The sequence below is a fragment of the Spinacia oleracea genome, chromosome 4, assembly GCF_020520425.1.
Source record: "Spinacia oleracea cultivar Varoflay chromosome 4, BTI_SOV_V1, whole genome shotgun sequence".
In the NCBI taxonomy this organism is placed as follows: Eukaryota; Viridiplantae; Streptophyta; class Magnoliopsida; order Caryophyllales; family Amaranthaceae; genus Spinacia; species Spinacia oleracea.
The window spans coordinates 118,578,344-118,594,396 of record NC_079490.1 but is presented as its reverse complement, the minus strand read 5'-3'; the positions used below and the strand labels follow the sequence as shown (position 1 = coordinate 118,594,396).

At 32.5% G+C, this 16,053-nt stretch overlaps 3 protein-coding genes across 3 annotated transcripts; 1 reads left to right on the top strand and 2 right to left on the bottom strand.

Annotated features, from left to right (window-relative positions):
• Window positions 1–1,010: 1,010 nt before the first annotated feature.
• On the top strand, window positions 1,011–7,600 carry LOC130471819 (uncharacterized). The gene is made up of 14 exons (XM_056842138.1): window positions 1,011–1,060; window positions 1,169–1,312; window positions 2,674–2,976; window positions 3,070–3,159; window positions 3,244–3,418; window positions 3,567–3,707; window positions 3,802–4,398; window positions 5,067–5,219; window positions 5,325–5,789; window positions 6,230–6,429; window positions 6,526–6,666; window positions 6,745–6,888; window positions 7,061–7,264; window positions 7,343–7,600. The coding sequence occupies exons 1-8, from the start codon at window positions 1,011–1,013 to the stop codon at window positions 5,169–5,171; spliced, it is 1,605 nt and encodes a 534-aa protein (XP_056698116.1). The 3' UTR covers window positions 5,172–5,219; window positions 5,325–5,789; window positions 6,230–6,429; window positions 6,526–6,666; window positions 6,745–6,888; window positions 7,061–7,264; window positions 7,343–7,600.
• Window positions 7,601–7,879: 279 nt separating this feature from the next.
• On the bottom strand, window positions 7,880–10,717 carry LOC130459908 (protein FAR1-RELATED SEQUENCE 5-like). The gene is made up of 3 exons (XM_056827529.1): window positions 10,268–10,717; window positions 8,522–10,122; window positions 7,880–8,118 (listed from the first exon to the last, which is right to left on the bottom strand). The coding sequence occupies exons 2-3, from the start codon at window positions 9,629–9,631 to the stop codon at window positions 8,005–8,007; spliced, it is 1,224 nt and encodes a 407-aa protein (XP_056683507.1). The 5' UTR covers window positions 9,632–10,122; window positions 10,268–10,717; the 3' UTR covers window positions 7,880–8,004.
• On the bottom strand, window positions 9,963–12,554 carry LOC130471818 (protein FAR1-RELATED SEQUENCE 5-like). Its single transcript, XM_056842137.1, has 5 exons — window positions 12,449–12,554; window positions 11,333–11,413; window positions 10,756–11,223; window positions 10,268–10,673; window positions 9,963–10,122 (listed from the first exon to the last, which is right to left on the bottom strand). Exons 1-5 carry the CDS (start codon window positions 12,552–12,554, stop codon window positions 9,963–9,965), a joined length of 1,221 nt encoding a protein of 406 aa, XP_056698115.1.
• Between the last annotated feature and the right edge of the window lie 3,499 nt (window positions 12,555–16,053).

Below are 16,053 nucleotides of genomic sequence, written 5' to 3'. Positions count from 1 at the left end.
AAACACGTAAAAGAACAATAAGTAAAAACACGTAAAAGAACATAAAACACTAAAAAGAAAGAACATCAGCAATTAAACGAAAGAACAAATAGAAAAGAACAATCATATTAAAAACCAAAAAGATTAAAACACGTAAAAGAACATAATACACTAAAATGAGAGAAGATCAGAAAGTAAAGGAAAAGAACAAAAAGAAAAAAAGAAAAACACAAACATATTAAAAACCAGAAAGGTTAAAACAAGGAAAGAACGATTTCTCTGCACTTTTAAAAAGAACATGGCAAATGCAACACCAGACGCACAAAAGAACAAAAGAACCAACGAAAAGAACAACAAAAACGTTAAAAAGTGAAAAAACCGCCAAACAGATGTTTTTTATTGAAATAATGAACGTGGCAAGAAAAAAACCGCAAAACATAAGTTTTCCTATGAAAACATAAAACGTGGCAGTTAATTTCTCTCTCCTCAAAATCTTTTAATAAAAAAAAAATTAAATAAGTTACTTGTCTTTCATTTTGTATTTTAAAAAATTAAAAAATAGATTACTGTTTAAAATAAAAAAAATTAAAAAATATAATTTAAGTAAAAACAGTAATAAAAAACAAATTTAAAAATACTAACAACAGATAATAAAAAGAACACAAAGGAGACTCAAACGAACATCATTTTCTTTACTTATAGGCCAAAAGAACAAAAGAGCGGACGAAAAGAACAACAAAAAAAAAAGGAAGTTTAAATTTGAAAATACTGTAGCAGTTATTTTCTCTCTCTTCAATTTATCATATATAAATACATCATTGAATGCGACATTTATTTTCATTTTCACACTCAACCTACATGCAAAACCTTCACTCACCAACAATCAAAAAAACAGTGCAAAACCTTTCAAATTCTTGCAAATCCGAACTTCCCCAATTTGGAATTCTACTATTTTCACTCTAAAAACTTCCCCAATTTGTTTTTTGGAAGTGATAATCTGGTTACAAAAACTTGAACCCTAACAATTGAAAATGGGGAAATCGAAAAAAGGAGAAGAAGTTGATGCGAAATGTTCTATTGAGTAAGAATTCAACTTCATTTTTCTTTTCTATTTCTTGAATTTCAGTTTAATTTTAATTTTTAGAGAATTTCCCATGAATTTTAATTTTCTATAAAATTTCATTTGAAGGGATGATATTCCTTTGACAACGACTTTATTGAACTTAAGAAACAAAAAGAAGAAAGAGAAAGAAATTACACCAACAATTGATGCGGATTTGTTGGAAGATATCAACAAAGAAATTTCAGAAACGGAAGAAGAAGAAGAGAGCGAGTAAGTGGATTTTTTAAACAAAAACCTTGGTTCATTTACACCTTCTGTTTGTTCTTTTTGTTTTCCTTAATGTTCTAATTACAATAACGAAACCAAATACATTTTTTAACGAATTTAAAAGAAGATCTACATTTATGTTTTTTTTAAATGTATTTTAAGTCACTGAATCATACACTTAAAAGAACAATGGTATAGATTTAAAAGAACAACGAATGTTAACTCAAAAGAACAGTGGAAATTTAAATTGAATAAGTAGATCTATGTTCTTTTATTTATTTACTGTCTGTTCTTTTTATTAGCCCTACTGTTTTGACGAACTTAAACCTAGATCTATAATTTTGTTCTTATCTATTGAATTTGATCTATGTTCTTTTTTATCTATGTTCTTATCTATAAAAACTTAAAAGAACCAACTGTGCAGGTTTAAAGAACAATCAATGTAGACTCAAAAGAACAACCAATGTACACTCAAAAGAACAGTACAGTATTAATGTAGGCTTAAAAAGAACTATGCATCTGGAAGAAAAGAACAGTCCATGTCTACTTAAAAGATCACTTGCATTAAAAGAACAATCAATGAAAATTAAAAAGAACAATGTGCTTAGATTTGATGAGATGGTGTTCTTTTTACTTGTTCTTAAATGTATTTAAAAAAAAAGAACAATCAATCACGGATAAAAGAACAAACCATCTACATTTAAAAGACAAACCTAAAACTGTTAGCACACAGTAAAAGAACACTTAATAGAAAGAACATAACAAAAGGAACATATAAGCATACCTTAATCCTCAGCAAATGATCACAATCCTCTTGAATTTCATTATCTCCTTCAATTTTCTTTCTACGAAAATTAGCAAATTGTATTTTTTCATCTCCTGAGAATTAGTATTCTGATTAATTCACTAATTCTCAAAAAAACAGGAACAATAATGCGAAAAGTTGGAGAGAAAATAATCGCATTTCACTCTTTCTCTCTCTTAAATTCTCTCTTCTGTTGAGAGAAAATAAAACCTCTCATTTTTCTCTCTCTAAAACGTGTTGCTAAAATTATGAAATGATGAATGAATGAGAATATGGAGGACAAACATTATTTATATATTGTATATGAAAAAATAAAAAAATCAGATGAATAAGATATTGTGCAAGGGTGCAGGATGAGAACTGTGCACTTGTTTTTTGTGTTGTTCCTTTTTTCATAATATGTGTTCTTTCCAAAAGCATAGCTGTGTTCTTTTGTACACGACATGTTGTTCTTTTTCCATTACATGTGTTATTTTAAAGATTTTTCTGTTGTTCTTTTTTCATAACATGTGTTTTTGGTGTTGTTCTTTTTTTCATGACATATGTTTTTTCATTATAGACTTTCCAAACAAAGGAAAGCATTGCAAGAACAACAGAAGATGGTGCAAGCACTTCAGGAAAAGCTGCTACAACAGGAAAAGCAGCTGGATCTGATTGAACAAAAAAAGAAGGGTGGAGAAGGACAAAAAAATTCCAGCAAAGATCCTGAAAAGCAGGAAGAAACTGAAAAGAAAGAGCATGAAGTAAAAGTGCATGAAGAAGTGAAAGAACCTGAAAAAGAGGAGGCTGAGGTAAAAGTTCCAGAAGAGCTGGATGAACCAGAAAGAAAAGAAAAGAAAACGAACTTAAAAATTACTTTGAGGTATCATCTGTGTTTGTTAATACTATTTCATATTTACATTGTAGTTGTTATTTTCGTTTCTTAAACATACTTTTGCATTTATGTTTTTACTAGAAAGAAAAAAGACGGAGAAGAAGCTGGTGAGGAACCTGAAAAAGCAAAGGGGAAGTCTAGGAAATCAATACCAAACAGGAAAAGGACAAGGTAACTTACATAAATGGTGTTCTTTTTATTTTCTGTGTTTTACTTTTTTTTTTACTACTTATGTTCTATTGTTTTGGTCAACAGAAGTCAATTGCTGAAAGAAGAATTTCCCGATCTTATAAAAGAGGTAAAGCAGGAATTGGAAGAGGCACATAAGAAGAAGAGCTTGTTGCCTGCTGAGAAAATTTCAACAAAAAAAGTTGCACCAAATGCTAAGAAGGGGAATGGAGTTACTTTGAAAAAGACTACAGCACTTAAGGTAAACTTCACATTACCCTTTTTCAATCATTTTATTTACCTTAATGTTATATTATAATAGAGATAAATGCTATGTTTTAAATAAAGAATGTTCTTTTTTTCCTGTCTTGTGTTCTTTACATAATCATTTATGTTCTTTTTTCATTCAGAGGGGTAGCAAAGTTAATCAGATAGTTGTGAGGGAGGTTTATGAAGACGAGGAAGATGAAGAAGGAGGTGAAGAAGAAGGTGAAGAAGTAGAAGAGGAAAGTGAACCCTTAATGAAGAAGGGGAAAAAAGTAGTTGAGAAGGTCAAAAATTTTCTTAAGTTATTTGTTCTTTTTCTTCCATATAATGTTCTTTTACTCCCTGACTAATGTTCTTTATATTTTTTCTTTTTTCCAGAGAGCAACAAGAAGTAAACAAATTGTTGTTTCTGATGAGGTCATGGAGGTGGTGGATGATGAGAAACCAAAATCTTTGGTTGTTGCCAAACCAAAACCTGAAGAAAGGAAACTAAATCTAAGGCAAACTCCGCAATTGATGATGCGATTCTTGAGGGGAATTGCATCTAATGAACCACATGATATAAGAAAACAACAAGCCATCGTGGAGTTAGGCTTTGGATCTCTTCTGCAACTTGACATCCCACAAAACGAAAATCCATTCCCGTACGAGTTGGTTAGGAATTTCAACTCGTCCGACCGGTCCTTGCATCTACCAAAGTCTTCCCTTGATATTACTGTAGAGGATGTATACCTGGTGTACGGTATACCTATTGGAGGAGCTCCGGTCGTGGAATGGACGGATGAACAAGATCCTGAAGTGTTGAGGGTTTTTGCTGAATTTTGGGCATACTGGCAAGTGAAGTCTGGATGCCCAAAATTGAAAGAAATGGTTGAAAAACTGATCAAAGATGAGACTCCAGTTGATGATAACTGGAAGAGATCTTTCCTAGTGGTTGCAGTTAACACCTGCATTAAATCCACTACTAATTTATCGGTAAACATCAAAATTCCTTTGTTTCTCATTAATGTTCTTTTATTTCTCATTAATGTTCTTTTGTTTGCGTATTATGTTCTTTTAAATGTTTATTAATATTTTTATTATTCTTTTATTTGTTTGTCGAATTCCATGTTCTTTCTTTCTCTTTCACTGTTCTTTTATTCTGTATGATATTCCATGTTCTTTCTTACATCAAAATTCCTTTGTTTCTCATTAATGTTCTTTTATTTCTCATTAATGTTCTTTTGTTTGCGTATTATGTTCTTTTAAATATTTCTCACTGTTCTTTTATTCTGTATGATATTCCATGTTCTTTCTTACATCAAAATTCCTTTGTTTCTCATTTATGTTCTTTTATTTCTCATTAATGTTCTTTTGTTTGCGTATTATGTTCTTTTAAATGTTTATTAATATTTATTGTTCTTTTATTTGTTTGTCGAATTCCATGTTCTTTCTTTCTCTTTCACTGTCCTATTGTTGTACTTTCCTTTATATGAATGTTAGTTGTGTTCTTTTCAGTTGTATTCAATATTCTTTTGCTCTTCTTTCATTGTTCTTTTCATTCTCTCTAATGTTCCTTTATTTTCTATTGAATGTTCTATTTTCTTATTCTATTTAAAATCATAATTAATGTTCTTTTCTTTTATATTTTTCTGTTTCAAAAGCCAAACTTCAGATTCCTAGCAAGCACTGTTGACTTGGAGCAAGTGAGGAATCTAAATTGGTGCGAGTATGCATACACCAGCCTTCTTGGGGCAGCTATGTACTAGAATGTGGACCGTAGCAGATGGTTTGCTGGTCCACTACCATTTCTAATGGTAAATTTCAATCATTAAGCTAGCATTCCCCTTTGTTATATATATTACTTTCATCTTCTTCTTTCACCTAACTAACAATAAATTATGTTGTTATTGTTAAATTAGGTATGTTATTTCGATCGGGTGCAGATCATGGAAGAGTACCCTCCAAGGAACTTCCCCCTAATTTCTTGCTGGACAAGAGATATGATAAGCAGCAGGGTACGCAATGACAATGCTACAGGCTTCGGACATGGCTTGATTCTGGACAGAATTCAAGGTCCACCTGAGCTACAACTGTACAGGGAGGCAATGGAGCTGCTCAAACAGCAAAAAGCACTCAGTGAACAACCACCACCACTTCTTCTTCAACACCCACAACAACAACAGCAGCAACATGATGAACAACCATCGCAGCAACCACTGCAGCAACCACAACAGCAACATCAACACCAAGAGCCTAACTGGTCCACAAATGATGTGTCCAGAGAACATCAAGGTGCACCAGTGACTCAACTCGGGGATGACAAAGATTTGCCAGAGCAACAGGCAGACCCCAGTGAGAAAGCAAAAGTCCCTTCTACAATTGAGGTAAAAATTAAATTCACTCAACAAAACCATTGCATTTATTTTTTCAACGTTTTTGTTGTAATGTTCTTTTTCCTCCAACAAATGTTCTTTTACGTACTCAATATAATCTTTTTTCCTACCATGTTTTTTGCTTTCTGTGTTTATGTTCTTTTTATCAAAAACTAGTTCTTTACGTTCTTTTACATGTTCTTTTAAATGTTTATTCATGTTATTTAAGCATGTTCTTTTTTCTTAAAAAGATGTTCTTTACATTTGAATGTTCTTTTATATGTTTAAGCATGTTATTTACATGTTCATTTATCTCTTTAACATGTTCTTTCGATCTTTAACAATGTTTCTATGCTCTACTTGAATGTTCTTTTAGGGATCTCTCTTGTTCTTTTTTCCATTCGAATGTTCTTTTTATTTATCCAGTCCTTATTGTTGTTATTGTTAAACAGGAATTCCATGCTGAATTCACTAAAACCACTACTGAACTCAGTAGTGTCATGAACAAGTTCAACGACTTATTGTCGTTGTCCAGAAAGTTCTTTGACACTACTATTGATGTCAAAAAAAGTCTGCCATTCAATATGGCAAAAATGATCCAGATCAAAGTGTCAAGAGTAACTTGAAGTTCTATTTCTCTACAATCCCTTTCGTAAGTTTTAATATCACTAAAAAATCATATTTTCGTACTTCTTCAATAATTTTTTATTATATAACATATATTTAAATTTTTTTTTTTTCGGTGCAGAATATGCTCTGCCAGAATGAACCGTATGGTGGATCACAGGATAGTCAAGCAACCGAAAGCAAACGCTTAGAAAATTTTATTTTAAGTGTACGCCATGAGTATGAAACTGCTGGTGTGAAGTCTTTGAAGGGATTCCATCTGGTAAAATTATAAAATTGTTCTTTTCTTTTTTACATATGTTCCTTTTCCTTTGTTTAATGTTCTTTTCTCTGCTTGTAGTTGTTCTTTCCAGTCTGGTCTGGTGATCATTTTTATCTCATTGTAATCAACCAAAAGGCGAAGAAGGTGGAGATCATTGACAATCTCTCCTTACCTGAAGGAATTACATATGATGATAAATATAAAACATTTGCAGAAAGAACTGTAAGTCTATTTGAAGAATTTCCTCTTATATATTTTATTTGTTCTTTCCTTTGTTGTTCTTTATTCTTTTACTAAATTAAATGTTCTTTTTTCCTTCCTTTGTTGTTCTCTGTTTCTTTGTTGTTCTTTGTTCTTTGTTCTTTTACTAAGTTAAATGTTCTTTTTATTTCAGTTTGAAGCATGGACAATATTTTCTGAACAAGAAGGACATCCTTTGCGGAAGGCACAGATTTCAGCATATGAAATTGTGTTGCTTGAAATGCCATGGAAGAACAGAACAAACAAGACTGATTGTGGGGTATATGCAATGAGGCATATGGAGACCTACAAAGGCAACCAGACTTGGAATTGTGGCTTCAAAAACACAGATGAAGATGTAAGTAAATTTTGAATATATGTACGTATATTATTTTAATATATAATCTTTTATTAATGTACTATTTTATGTTTTCAGAAAGACTTTATTTGCAGGCTGAGAATGCGGTACGGTACTGAAATCTTATTATCCGTTCTGAACAAAAGGCATGAGCTAATGTATCTGGCATTGAAGAGAGCTAATCAAGTTGAATAGTTGGTTGTTTTCATGAAGGCAGAATAATATTTACCTTTTATTAGAAGTATGCTTTAAAAAACAATGGTATATTTTGTAGATATGGTTATTGCTGGAGTTATGGGTTGTTCTTTTAAACATGTGTGGTGTTCTTTTGGAAACAATTAGATGTTCTAGTAGTTGCAGATAAGTAGTTTGGATATTTTAAACAAGTATTTCAATTAAAGGTTCAAGTTCTTTTCAATCCCAGACCATGTTCTTCTATATCATGGGATATGTTCTTTCCTTTCCAAAATTCTTTTTATTCTCTTTTAGTAAGTTCTTTTCACATTTAAGAATATACTCCTTTATGCAATAATTTTGCAATCCTAATTGCACAAAAATAAAAACAAAAATAAGAATATATACAACTAAAAATTCTCATTTCAAAATATTGAATGAGCCAAACATCAGTAGCCCGTAAAAATATACATCAAAAGAGTAAAAGAACATTATTGAGAATACAAAAACAAATGATTAAAAACACAACAAACTAAAAATAAAAATATTACCAATCGTAAATGAATCTACAAAGGTTGTATGTGTACTCCAAAATAATCATCTGGAACATATGCTTCCAATTGTGAATTTGAAGATGTTGGATGAACCAAAACCCCACCAACAGGTAAATTTATGATACACTGAAAAAGAACAAACAAACAATAAGGAATAAAAGAACATGATAAAGAAGAAAAAAGAACAAAATAGATAATAAAAAAGAACAGTTCAAAAAAGAACGTAATAAACATTAAAAGAACAAATAGATGTTTTTTTTAAAAATGAACTGTTTAGCAAAAGAACATAAACAAAAAGACGAAAGAACATATAGAAAGAAAAACGAAGAATGATAAACAAAAGGAACAAACTAAAGGAATAAAAGAACAAATAGATTATTAAAAAGAACAGAACATAATAAAGTAAACTAAAAGATCATAAACAAAAAGGATAAATAGAAAATAAAAATGGAAAAAAGAACAATGATAAACAAAAAGAACATTCCAAAGTAATAAAAGAACAAATAAATGTTTAAAAAGAACAGTTTACCTGATCAGTAGACTGAGTTTCCTCCCTCAAATTATCAACATGTCTTTCTCTTCTCTTGTTCCAACCTTTCAGTTTATTGCGTTTCTTCTCAACAATTCCTTTAGGTCTCACATTCCTCTCATTAGCCTTTTCAGTCCCGTTCTTAATCTTCCTCTTTCGCTTTGGTGGATTTTGAATCATTGTTGGAATGACTTTTTCAGCAATCGGTTCAACAACATCCGGCAAAACTGTGTCTGTTGAAGGCTCAATGCCATCAAGTAGAGTTTCTTCTCGCACATACTTGTTTGATACATTACCATCCCCTTCAACACCACCAATATACTCCTTCACTTTGCATGACATATCCAACACACCCAAATCAATAAGCTTCCTTGCAGCCGGACAATGTTGAGCTTCATTTATAACTTTAATGCAATTTCTTATGCTTTGCATCCTCCAAACTGAAGCAGAAACAACACTTACTTCATTATCTCTATCTTCTCCTTCTTCAACAATCATGTTCATAGCCTTTTTGGTCCATCTCTTCATAATGTATTGTTTGGGAATCTCTTCAACATTATGGACAATGAAAACTCGAAGAATATGAGAACAAAGAACTCCTATCTCTCCATATGACTTGCAAGTACAATCAACAACCAACTCTTGCTCATTAAACATCACAACATGTCTAATAAAATCCTTTGTAGGATGCCCAACAATGTACTTAGAAACTGGAAACTCATAGGAAATGCGTTGACACCTCAAACCAATTGCTTTGATGAATCGTTGCTCAAATATCAAATATATTGCAATGGTATACACATCCCGCGCATGCAAACATAACATGTTATCCGCACATGCGTAATATCTATTTCCAGTAGAAGAATTATAATCTCCCTTGTTCTCCTTACTTCTCCATTCATCAATTACATCTAAAAAACACTTATAAAAATCACATAAACCATTCGTTTTATGCAACCTCCTAGAAATAGAATGATTTGTCGTCTCACTCCTTTGAGAAGATAAAATACCCCCAGAAAACCACTCTTTGTTATATGCAGGACACCATTTCTCTTTCAAATCATATAACCTCTCTATCCATTTGTGTGTCTTGCAATTGTAATCAGTCATAAGACTACAAAAGAACAAACGAGGAGAACAAAAGAACAATCAGAGACACAAAACGAACACCCTGAGTAAAACAAAGAACAAATGAAGACAAAAAAAGAACAATATACAGTACAATAAAACTTGAAAAGAAAGTACACACAATCACAGTTCAAGAAGTATGGACTCTATTAAACAAAGAAAAGAACATTAAAATACCAGATTAAAAGAACAAGTTTCATCAACCATGAAAAGAACACTATTTAACATTACAAAAAACATGTCGTCGAATGAAAAGAACAAAACAAAATTTTAAATACTAATCAGTCTATTAGCAAAATAATTTTTACCTATTCTAATAATGCTCGAACTCAGCAACTGTGTCAGTATATTTCAAAACATAATCAAACCGACGTTTGAAACCTTCTTTGGCCATAACACCTTTGATGTTTACAACAGCATTTTCCCCAATGTGCCATGTACACAAACGATGCCTCGATTTTGGAAACACTTCCCTAAAAAACCATAAACCAAAAAAATAGATAAAAATATAAACTAAACAAAAAGACAAAAGAAAAAGAACATAAAAAATAGTACAAAAATACAAAAGAACAAAAGTGTTTGATGAACGAACATACAAACAACCTAAAAGAACTTTACCTTATAGCCTTGTCCATGGCAGAAGATTGATCAGTCATGATAGTCACAGGTTGCTTCCCTCCCATTGAAGTCAAAAAAGAATTAAAAAGCCAGTCAAAAGTACCTGCCTTCTCATTCAATATAAAACCCACTCCAAACATGATATTTTGAGTGTGAAGATTCATTCCAACAAAAGGCCCACAAATCATATCGTATTTATTAGTACGATAAGTTGTATCATGAATCAATAAATCACCAAAAGCTTCATAATCAGACCGCATTCTTCCATCTCTCCAAAAAAAATTGATCAACTGATTCTCTTCATTCAATTGAAAATCATAATAAAAATCATGTTCTTTAGCTTGCCTCATAGCGAACCATCTGATCAACTGATTTGAATCACAACCATCCAACTTTTTCTTCTTCTCTGCCAAAACAGCATCATACGCGTCAGGAACAGTGAACCCTAAATTCGCCTCACCATGCTCTTTCCTCAACACGCATCATACGCGTCAGGCCACCAACTTCTTTCCTCATAGCTCTAAGAACATCAGCAAGCTTCGTGCCACTACAAGTAAAAGTAGTAAGAAAAGCCAATTGTTCTTTTGAAATGTGCCTATGTGACCTAATAAGGTGTCTCTTATTAGCAGGAACCATTGAATGGTTATGCAGACGGGAATGTTTAGAAAGAACATACACTCCAGTTTTCTTATCAACATCAAACTGAACTGAAGCCTTGCATCCAGTTCTCCTATCAATTTTTTTAAAGGATTTAGGCACAACACCATCTGGATTTTTAAACCCCTCGTATGCACAAACAAAAAACCGTTGTCGAACTATTCTAGTACCACTTCTATACTCCTTTTTACCCTTCCTAGTACCAAAACCATTCCTAAATGCATGACTGTTGTATAACTCATACGCCTCATCATCATCCTTAACTACACTTCCCTCTAATGAAACTGGTTCTTCAAAATCTGCATGACGATAAAAAAGAACACAAAGAACATCATAAGTATGATAAAGGAACAAACACAAGACGTAAACGAACATTGTGATAAACAAGTAAAAGTACAATTCATGTACCTTGGCCAACAACCACATAGGATTCTGGATCCTCATTAGCATCATTTTGTTCTGAATTATTAACTGAATTATTTAATATATCTGGAAATTTATAAAATAAAAAAAATCAGAAAAAGAAAAGAACAAAAGAACTTAAAAGAACAGTAGCCATTAAAAAGAACAATGCACAGAGTAAACGAACAATCCATGTAGACTGAAAAGAACACTAGGCATGAAAAGAACAATCAATGAAGAGTTAAAAGAACAATCAATTAGTCAATCAAAAGAACACATTAAAACTTAAAAGAACAATTTGGGCAGATATAAAAGAACAACCAATAAAGAATAAAAAACAACAGTACCTATTAGAAAAGAACAATGCATCAAGAGTAAATTACACACTCCAACTAGACTGGAAAGAACACTACGCATTAAAAGAACAATCAATAAACAGTTAAAAGAACAATCAGTTTTGTCAATCAAAAGAACACATTAAAACCTAAAAGAACAATATCGGCATAATTATCAACAATCAATTTTGTCAATCAAAAGAACAATGTAAACTCATAAAAACATAAAAGAAAAATCCGTGCAAATATAATAAAAAAACCAATAAAGAATCAAAGGAACAGTAACTATTAAAATGAACAATAAAAATAGAGTAAACGAACACAAAAGGTGACCGAAAAGAACACTATGACTTAAAGAACAATCAATGAAGAGTTAAAAGAACAATCAATAAAGAACAATCAGTGTTTATTTGAAAAGCTAAATATAATAAAAAGGAACGTCTCAATACGTATTCTTAACATGTTCATTTGATACTGAAAAATGTTCTTCTGAAATGATACAATGTTCTTTTCTGCAAACAGACAAAATCAACGTATCTTCCTTAAATATAATAGTTATTACAGAATCAGTTTCACCACATAAATGAAATAAATGCGAAATCAACGAAAAAAACCAATTCGTAACCTTCATTATCAACAATCACCAAAATCAACGAAGAATGAGATTCAAAATTAAATTAATCAAACTAATTACAATCACAAAAAACATAAAAAGTACGATTATTATGAAATCGAAATCATAAAATCAAAGAAAAATGCAACTCGTTATTACAAATTGAAATAATACCTTCGTAACTCTGATTTTCAGCTGAAGAATTCAGATGACAAGAAGAAGAATCATTCGAAATTGATGTTGAAACAGAGAAATCATGGAATATTTGAGAATTTTCCATCAGTTTCTCTCTCTAAAAAAAATTTATGCACAAATGTAAGCTTTCTCTCTCCTATTCACACTTTTTGAATTCAAAATTATGAAGCCCAGACATATAAAAAGGAGCGAAGAACAAAAAAAATCGCGAAAACTAAACAGGGAAGAACAGAGCACATGATGTTCTTTTGTATTGTGAGACTTGTTCTTTTTAACTGCAGAATTAATGAAAATACGCGTTTTGTTTTAAAATGTTTGCGTTTTAATCCCAGTGCACCTAGATCTAGGTGCACACGCCTGCACCATCGAAATTGCGGAAGATAAGAAGAAAATACTTGATCGAGAACGTCTTCTGATTGAAATAGTTAATCCTAATCTGAAAACAAAACCTCAAAAAATCGAAACTTGAATAACAAACATAGAAAATTCAAAAAAATCACATATTGAGGGATGATAAGAAGAAAATACCTAAAATTCCTTTGAAGTCGAAAGAATGAGGACGGGAAGGGAAGACCAAAGAACAATGATGAAAAAGAAAGTGGGAAAGGAAGAACAAAGAACAAAGAAAAAGAAATTGAGATGGGAAGGGAAGATGAGGAATGGAGGAAAAGAAAGGACGAAGAGGAAAGAGGGAAACCCTAAAAAAAAGAGGTTTTAAAGAGTTGAAGAGTGAAGACCGAAGAGGATAAGTGACTCAACAACAAACGTTGGATGAAGATGACACTGGGCGTAATTTGGACATAGGGGTAAACGAGTAGTAAAGAGGTTGAGGTGGGGGTGTAATTGTAACTACACTATTGCTGCAGTAGTAATTTCAAGTTTGCATGTTTTAAAGTGTTAGGATATAGTTGGTGTCTTTGTGCAATTGGGATGTCGAAAAGTAGATGCTCTAGCTTCGGGAAGCAATTAGTATTCTTTGTTGCTACTAGAACTTGATTATATCATATTTGAAATTTCAGAAATGAAGGGTAATGGAATTCTAGGATTCCTATAGTGAAGGCTACTGTCATTTGTATCAAAGAATTGGTAAATGGTAGAGTTTGAACAGTTCTACAAAAGAAAACTTCTGCTGTAGATAGAGCTTTGATTGAGTCATTAATTGCAAAGTTGTTCTTTTGTTTGTTTTAGTTGTAAACAGTTTGTGCTTGTCTATTTGAGCCTAGGCCTCGTAGACTTGTCAAGTTTTTGGCTTATTAATGTAATTCTTACTTTAAAAAACAGAATAGGTAAGGAACTTGTTAGAAAACAAACGCAACTTACATCAACCGGCAAGCAACGAGTCAAAATCATAAGTTTAAATAAGATAATTAATATTAGATCAAGACGAGAATTTTGGGCTACTGTGCGTGAATGGGTTGGTGCTTATTCCTCGAGATGGAGGAAGACAGTTCACTACAAGATCATCTAAATAAGTTTAATGGCTTTTACACCCAATAGGCGAGTTTAGATGTGAAAATCGAGGAGGAGGACAAGACAATTTATTGTTGAAATCTCTCCCTAAAAGTAATAACTTTGTGATAACTAGTTTACTTGTAGGGAAGACAATAATTGCTTTGGACGATAATGTGGTGGCGTTATTCAAGGAGGAGAGGTTCATGCAGCAAGGCGGATCATCGTTAATCCATGGAGGAGTAAGGTTGGTAGCGGAGGATAGTAGCAATAAATGGAAAGACAAGACGAAGGCGAACACTACAAACCCAATCATCCAGTGTTGGTACTGTAATGAGGTAGGACATATACAATCAAAATGTCATAGGTACAAGGAAGACATGATGGTGTTGAGGAACTGTAGGGTTAGAGGTGCTTCTACTATTGTTATTCATGAGAATATGGCTCTCATGGTGGAGGAGAGTAAAGATCCAAAAGAGGGTTTGATTTTGGATTCGGGATGCTCAAAACATATATGTTGTAGGAAAGAGTGGTTTACTTCTTGTAAACAAAGTGAAATGGTGTGTGTTACCTTGCCTAATGGGGAACAGATCGACTAAGGTTGAGGGTATAGGTGAGGTTGATATCAAGACACATGATGGGAAGACTCAAAAATTACGAGAGGTAAGGTATATTTCGAGACTTGATCGCAATCTCATATGTTTGGGCCATTTGGTTGGCTTGGATTATGCTATTCATATTAAGGGAGGTCGGTTAGTGATCACCAAACCTAGGAGTGTGATCTTCAAGGGACGATTTAATAAAACAAAATCATCATACTTGAAGGAGGTAGTGAGGGACGGATTTGGGCTCAAGGAAAGGCAAGCTCCAAAAGTTGTTCTTTTGTTCATGAGAATAGTAAGTTAAGCTTAAGGGAAGGTTTGTTAGAAAATAAACGCAACTTACATCAACCGGCAAGAACACCGGTCAAAATCATAAGTTTAAAGAAGATAATTAATTGTAGACCAAGACGATAATTTTGGGCTACTATGAGTGAATGTGTGGATGCTTATGTTAGATGTTTCCAAGTGGCACATTACCATAATGTGACTACGTGGTGCAGTAGCATATAACACAATGTAGGAATCTTGGTTGGAATTTTTATCTTGTGTCTTATTACTTTCCTAGTTTACTCGATGTTAATTAGGAAACTAGTGATTTTATGGTATGTAATAATCTCTAAAATTATTTAGTCTTGGGGAGCAACTATAATATAAGTAGACTAGGGTTTCTAGTTTAGGCCTAGATAAAAAATAAAAGGCAAAAACACATTGGTGAGAGGAATCATTAATTGAGGGGTTATTGTATTATTTTTTAGGAACTTAATAATACGATAATATTTGAGGGTAGGAAATCTAAATTTCCTCACAAATACTTTTGTCTTTATTATTGTTTTTGCTTTTTGTTATATATTGTATTTGTAGGGTTTGTTTCTAATCGATCTTTGCACACGTTTGGTTATAACAGAACTAGATAGGTGATGGAGTGGCGAAAACTTAGCAAACTAAACTTGTAATACCTCGTATTTTTCTATTATTATAAATATATTTTATTATATTTATAAAGCATTTCGTTGTATTTTTACAAATTAATTTCATTTAATGAGAATTAAATGCACTTTTATTTTAAATTAATTTAAATATTAATTATTTCAAAAACCGTAGTTTTATTAAATAAATTCAAGGAATTTATTTAATCGGGAATTGTTGGGTCGTATTTCAAAAACGAATTTAATAAACTTAAAGCCCGGTCGTTTTGTTTTAATTAAACCCAACAAAGCTTGCAAGGAATTTAATGAACTAAGCCCGAAAGCAAGCCCAACTCAAAATTACCCTAACCTAGCCCACAAGGGAGAGAAAACCTATAAATAGACCTCATATCAAACCCCCAAAATCAAAAATTCAGAAATCTCTCTCTCTCCTCTTTTCCTTTCCTTGCGGCACACCCCTCTCACCTGTCCTTGCCTTCGGCCCCAAGCAACATGTTGCTTGGCTTGTGGCTTGCCCGCGTGCCGTTCCCCGCCCCGCCTTGCCTCGCAGGCGCGTGTTGTGCCCCTGCCTCGCTTCACCTCGCAGCCCGCAGCCCAGCCTCGTGCT

Bases quoted from the DNA above. Each gene is read 5' to 3' on its own strand.
- LOC130471819 (XM_056842138.1), top strand. From the start codon at position 1,011: ATGGGGAAATCGAAAAAAGGAGAAGAAGTTGATGCGAAATGTTCTATT. The intron at 3,160-3,243 runs GTAACTTACATA...TTTGGTCAACAG, and splicing joins CCAAACAGGAAAAGGACAAG to AAGTCAATTGCTGAAAGAAG. The intron at 3,708-3,801 runs GTCAAAAATTTT...TCTTTTTTCCAG, and splicing joins GGAAAAAAGTAGTTGAGAAG to AGAGCAACAAGAAGTAAACA.
- LOC130471818 (XM_056842137.1), bottom strand. From the start codon at position 12,554: ATGGAAAATTCTCAAATATTCCATGATTTCTCTGTTTCAACATCAATT. The intron at 11,414-12,448 runs GTATTATTTCAA...ATAAATTTCCAG, and splicing joins TGAAAATCAGAGTTACGAAG to ATATATTAAATAATTCAGTT. The intron at 10,674-10,755 runs GTATGATGCGTG...CTGTTTTGGCAG, and splicing joins AGAAGTTGGTGGCCTGACGC to AGAAGAAGAAAAAGTTGGAT.
- LOC130459908 (XM_056827529.1), bottom strand. From the start codon at position 9,631: ATGACTGATTACAATTGCAAGACACACAAATGGATAGAGAGGTTATAT. The intron at 8,119-8,521 runs GTAAACTGTTCT...GTTCTTTTTCAG, and splicing joins AAACTCAGTCTACTGATCAG to TGTATCATAAATTTACCTGT.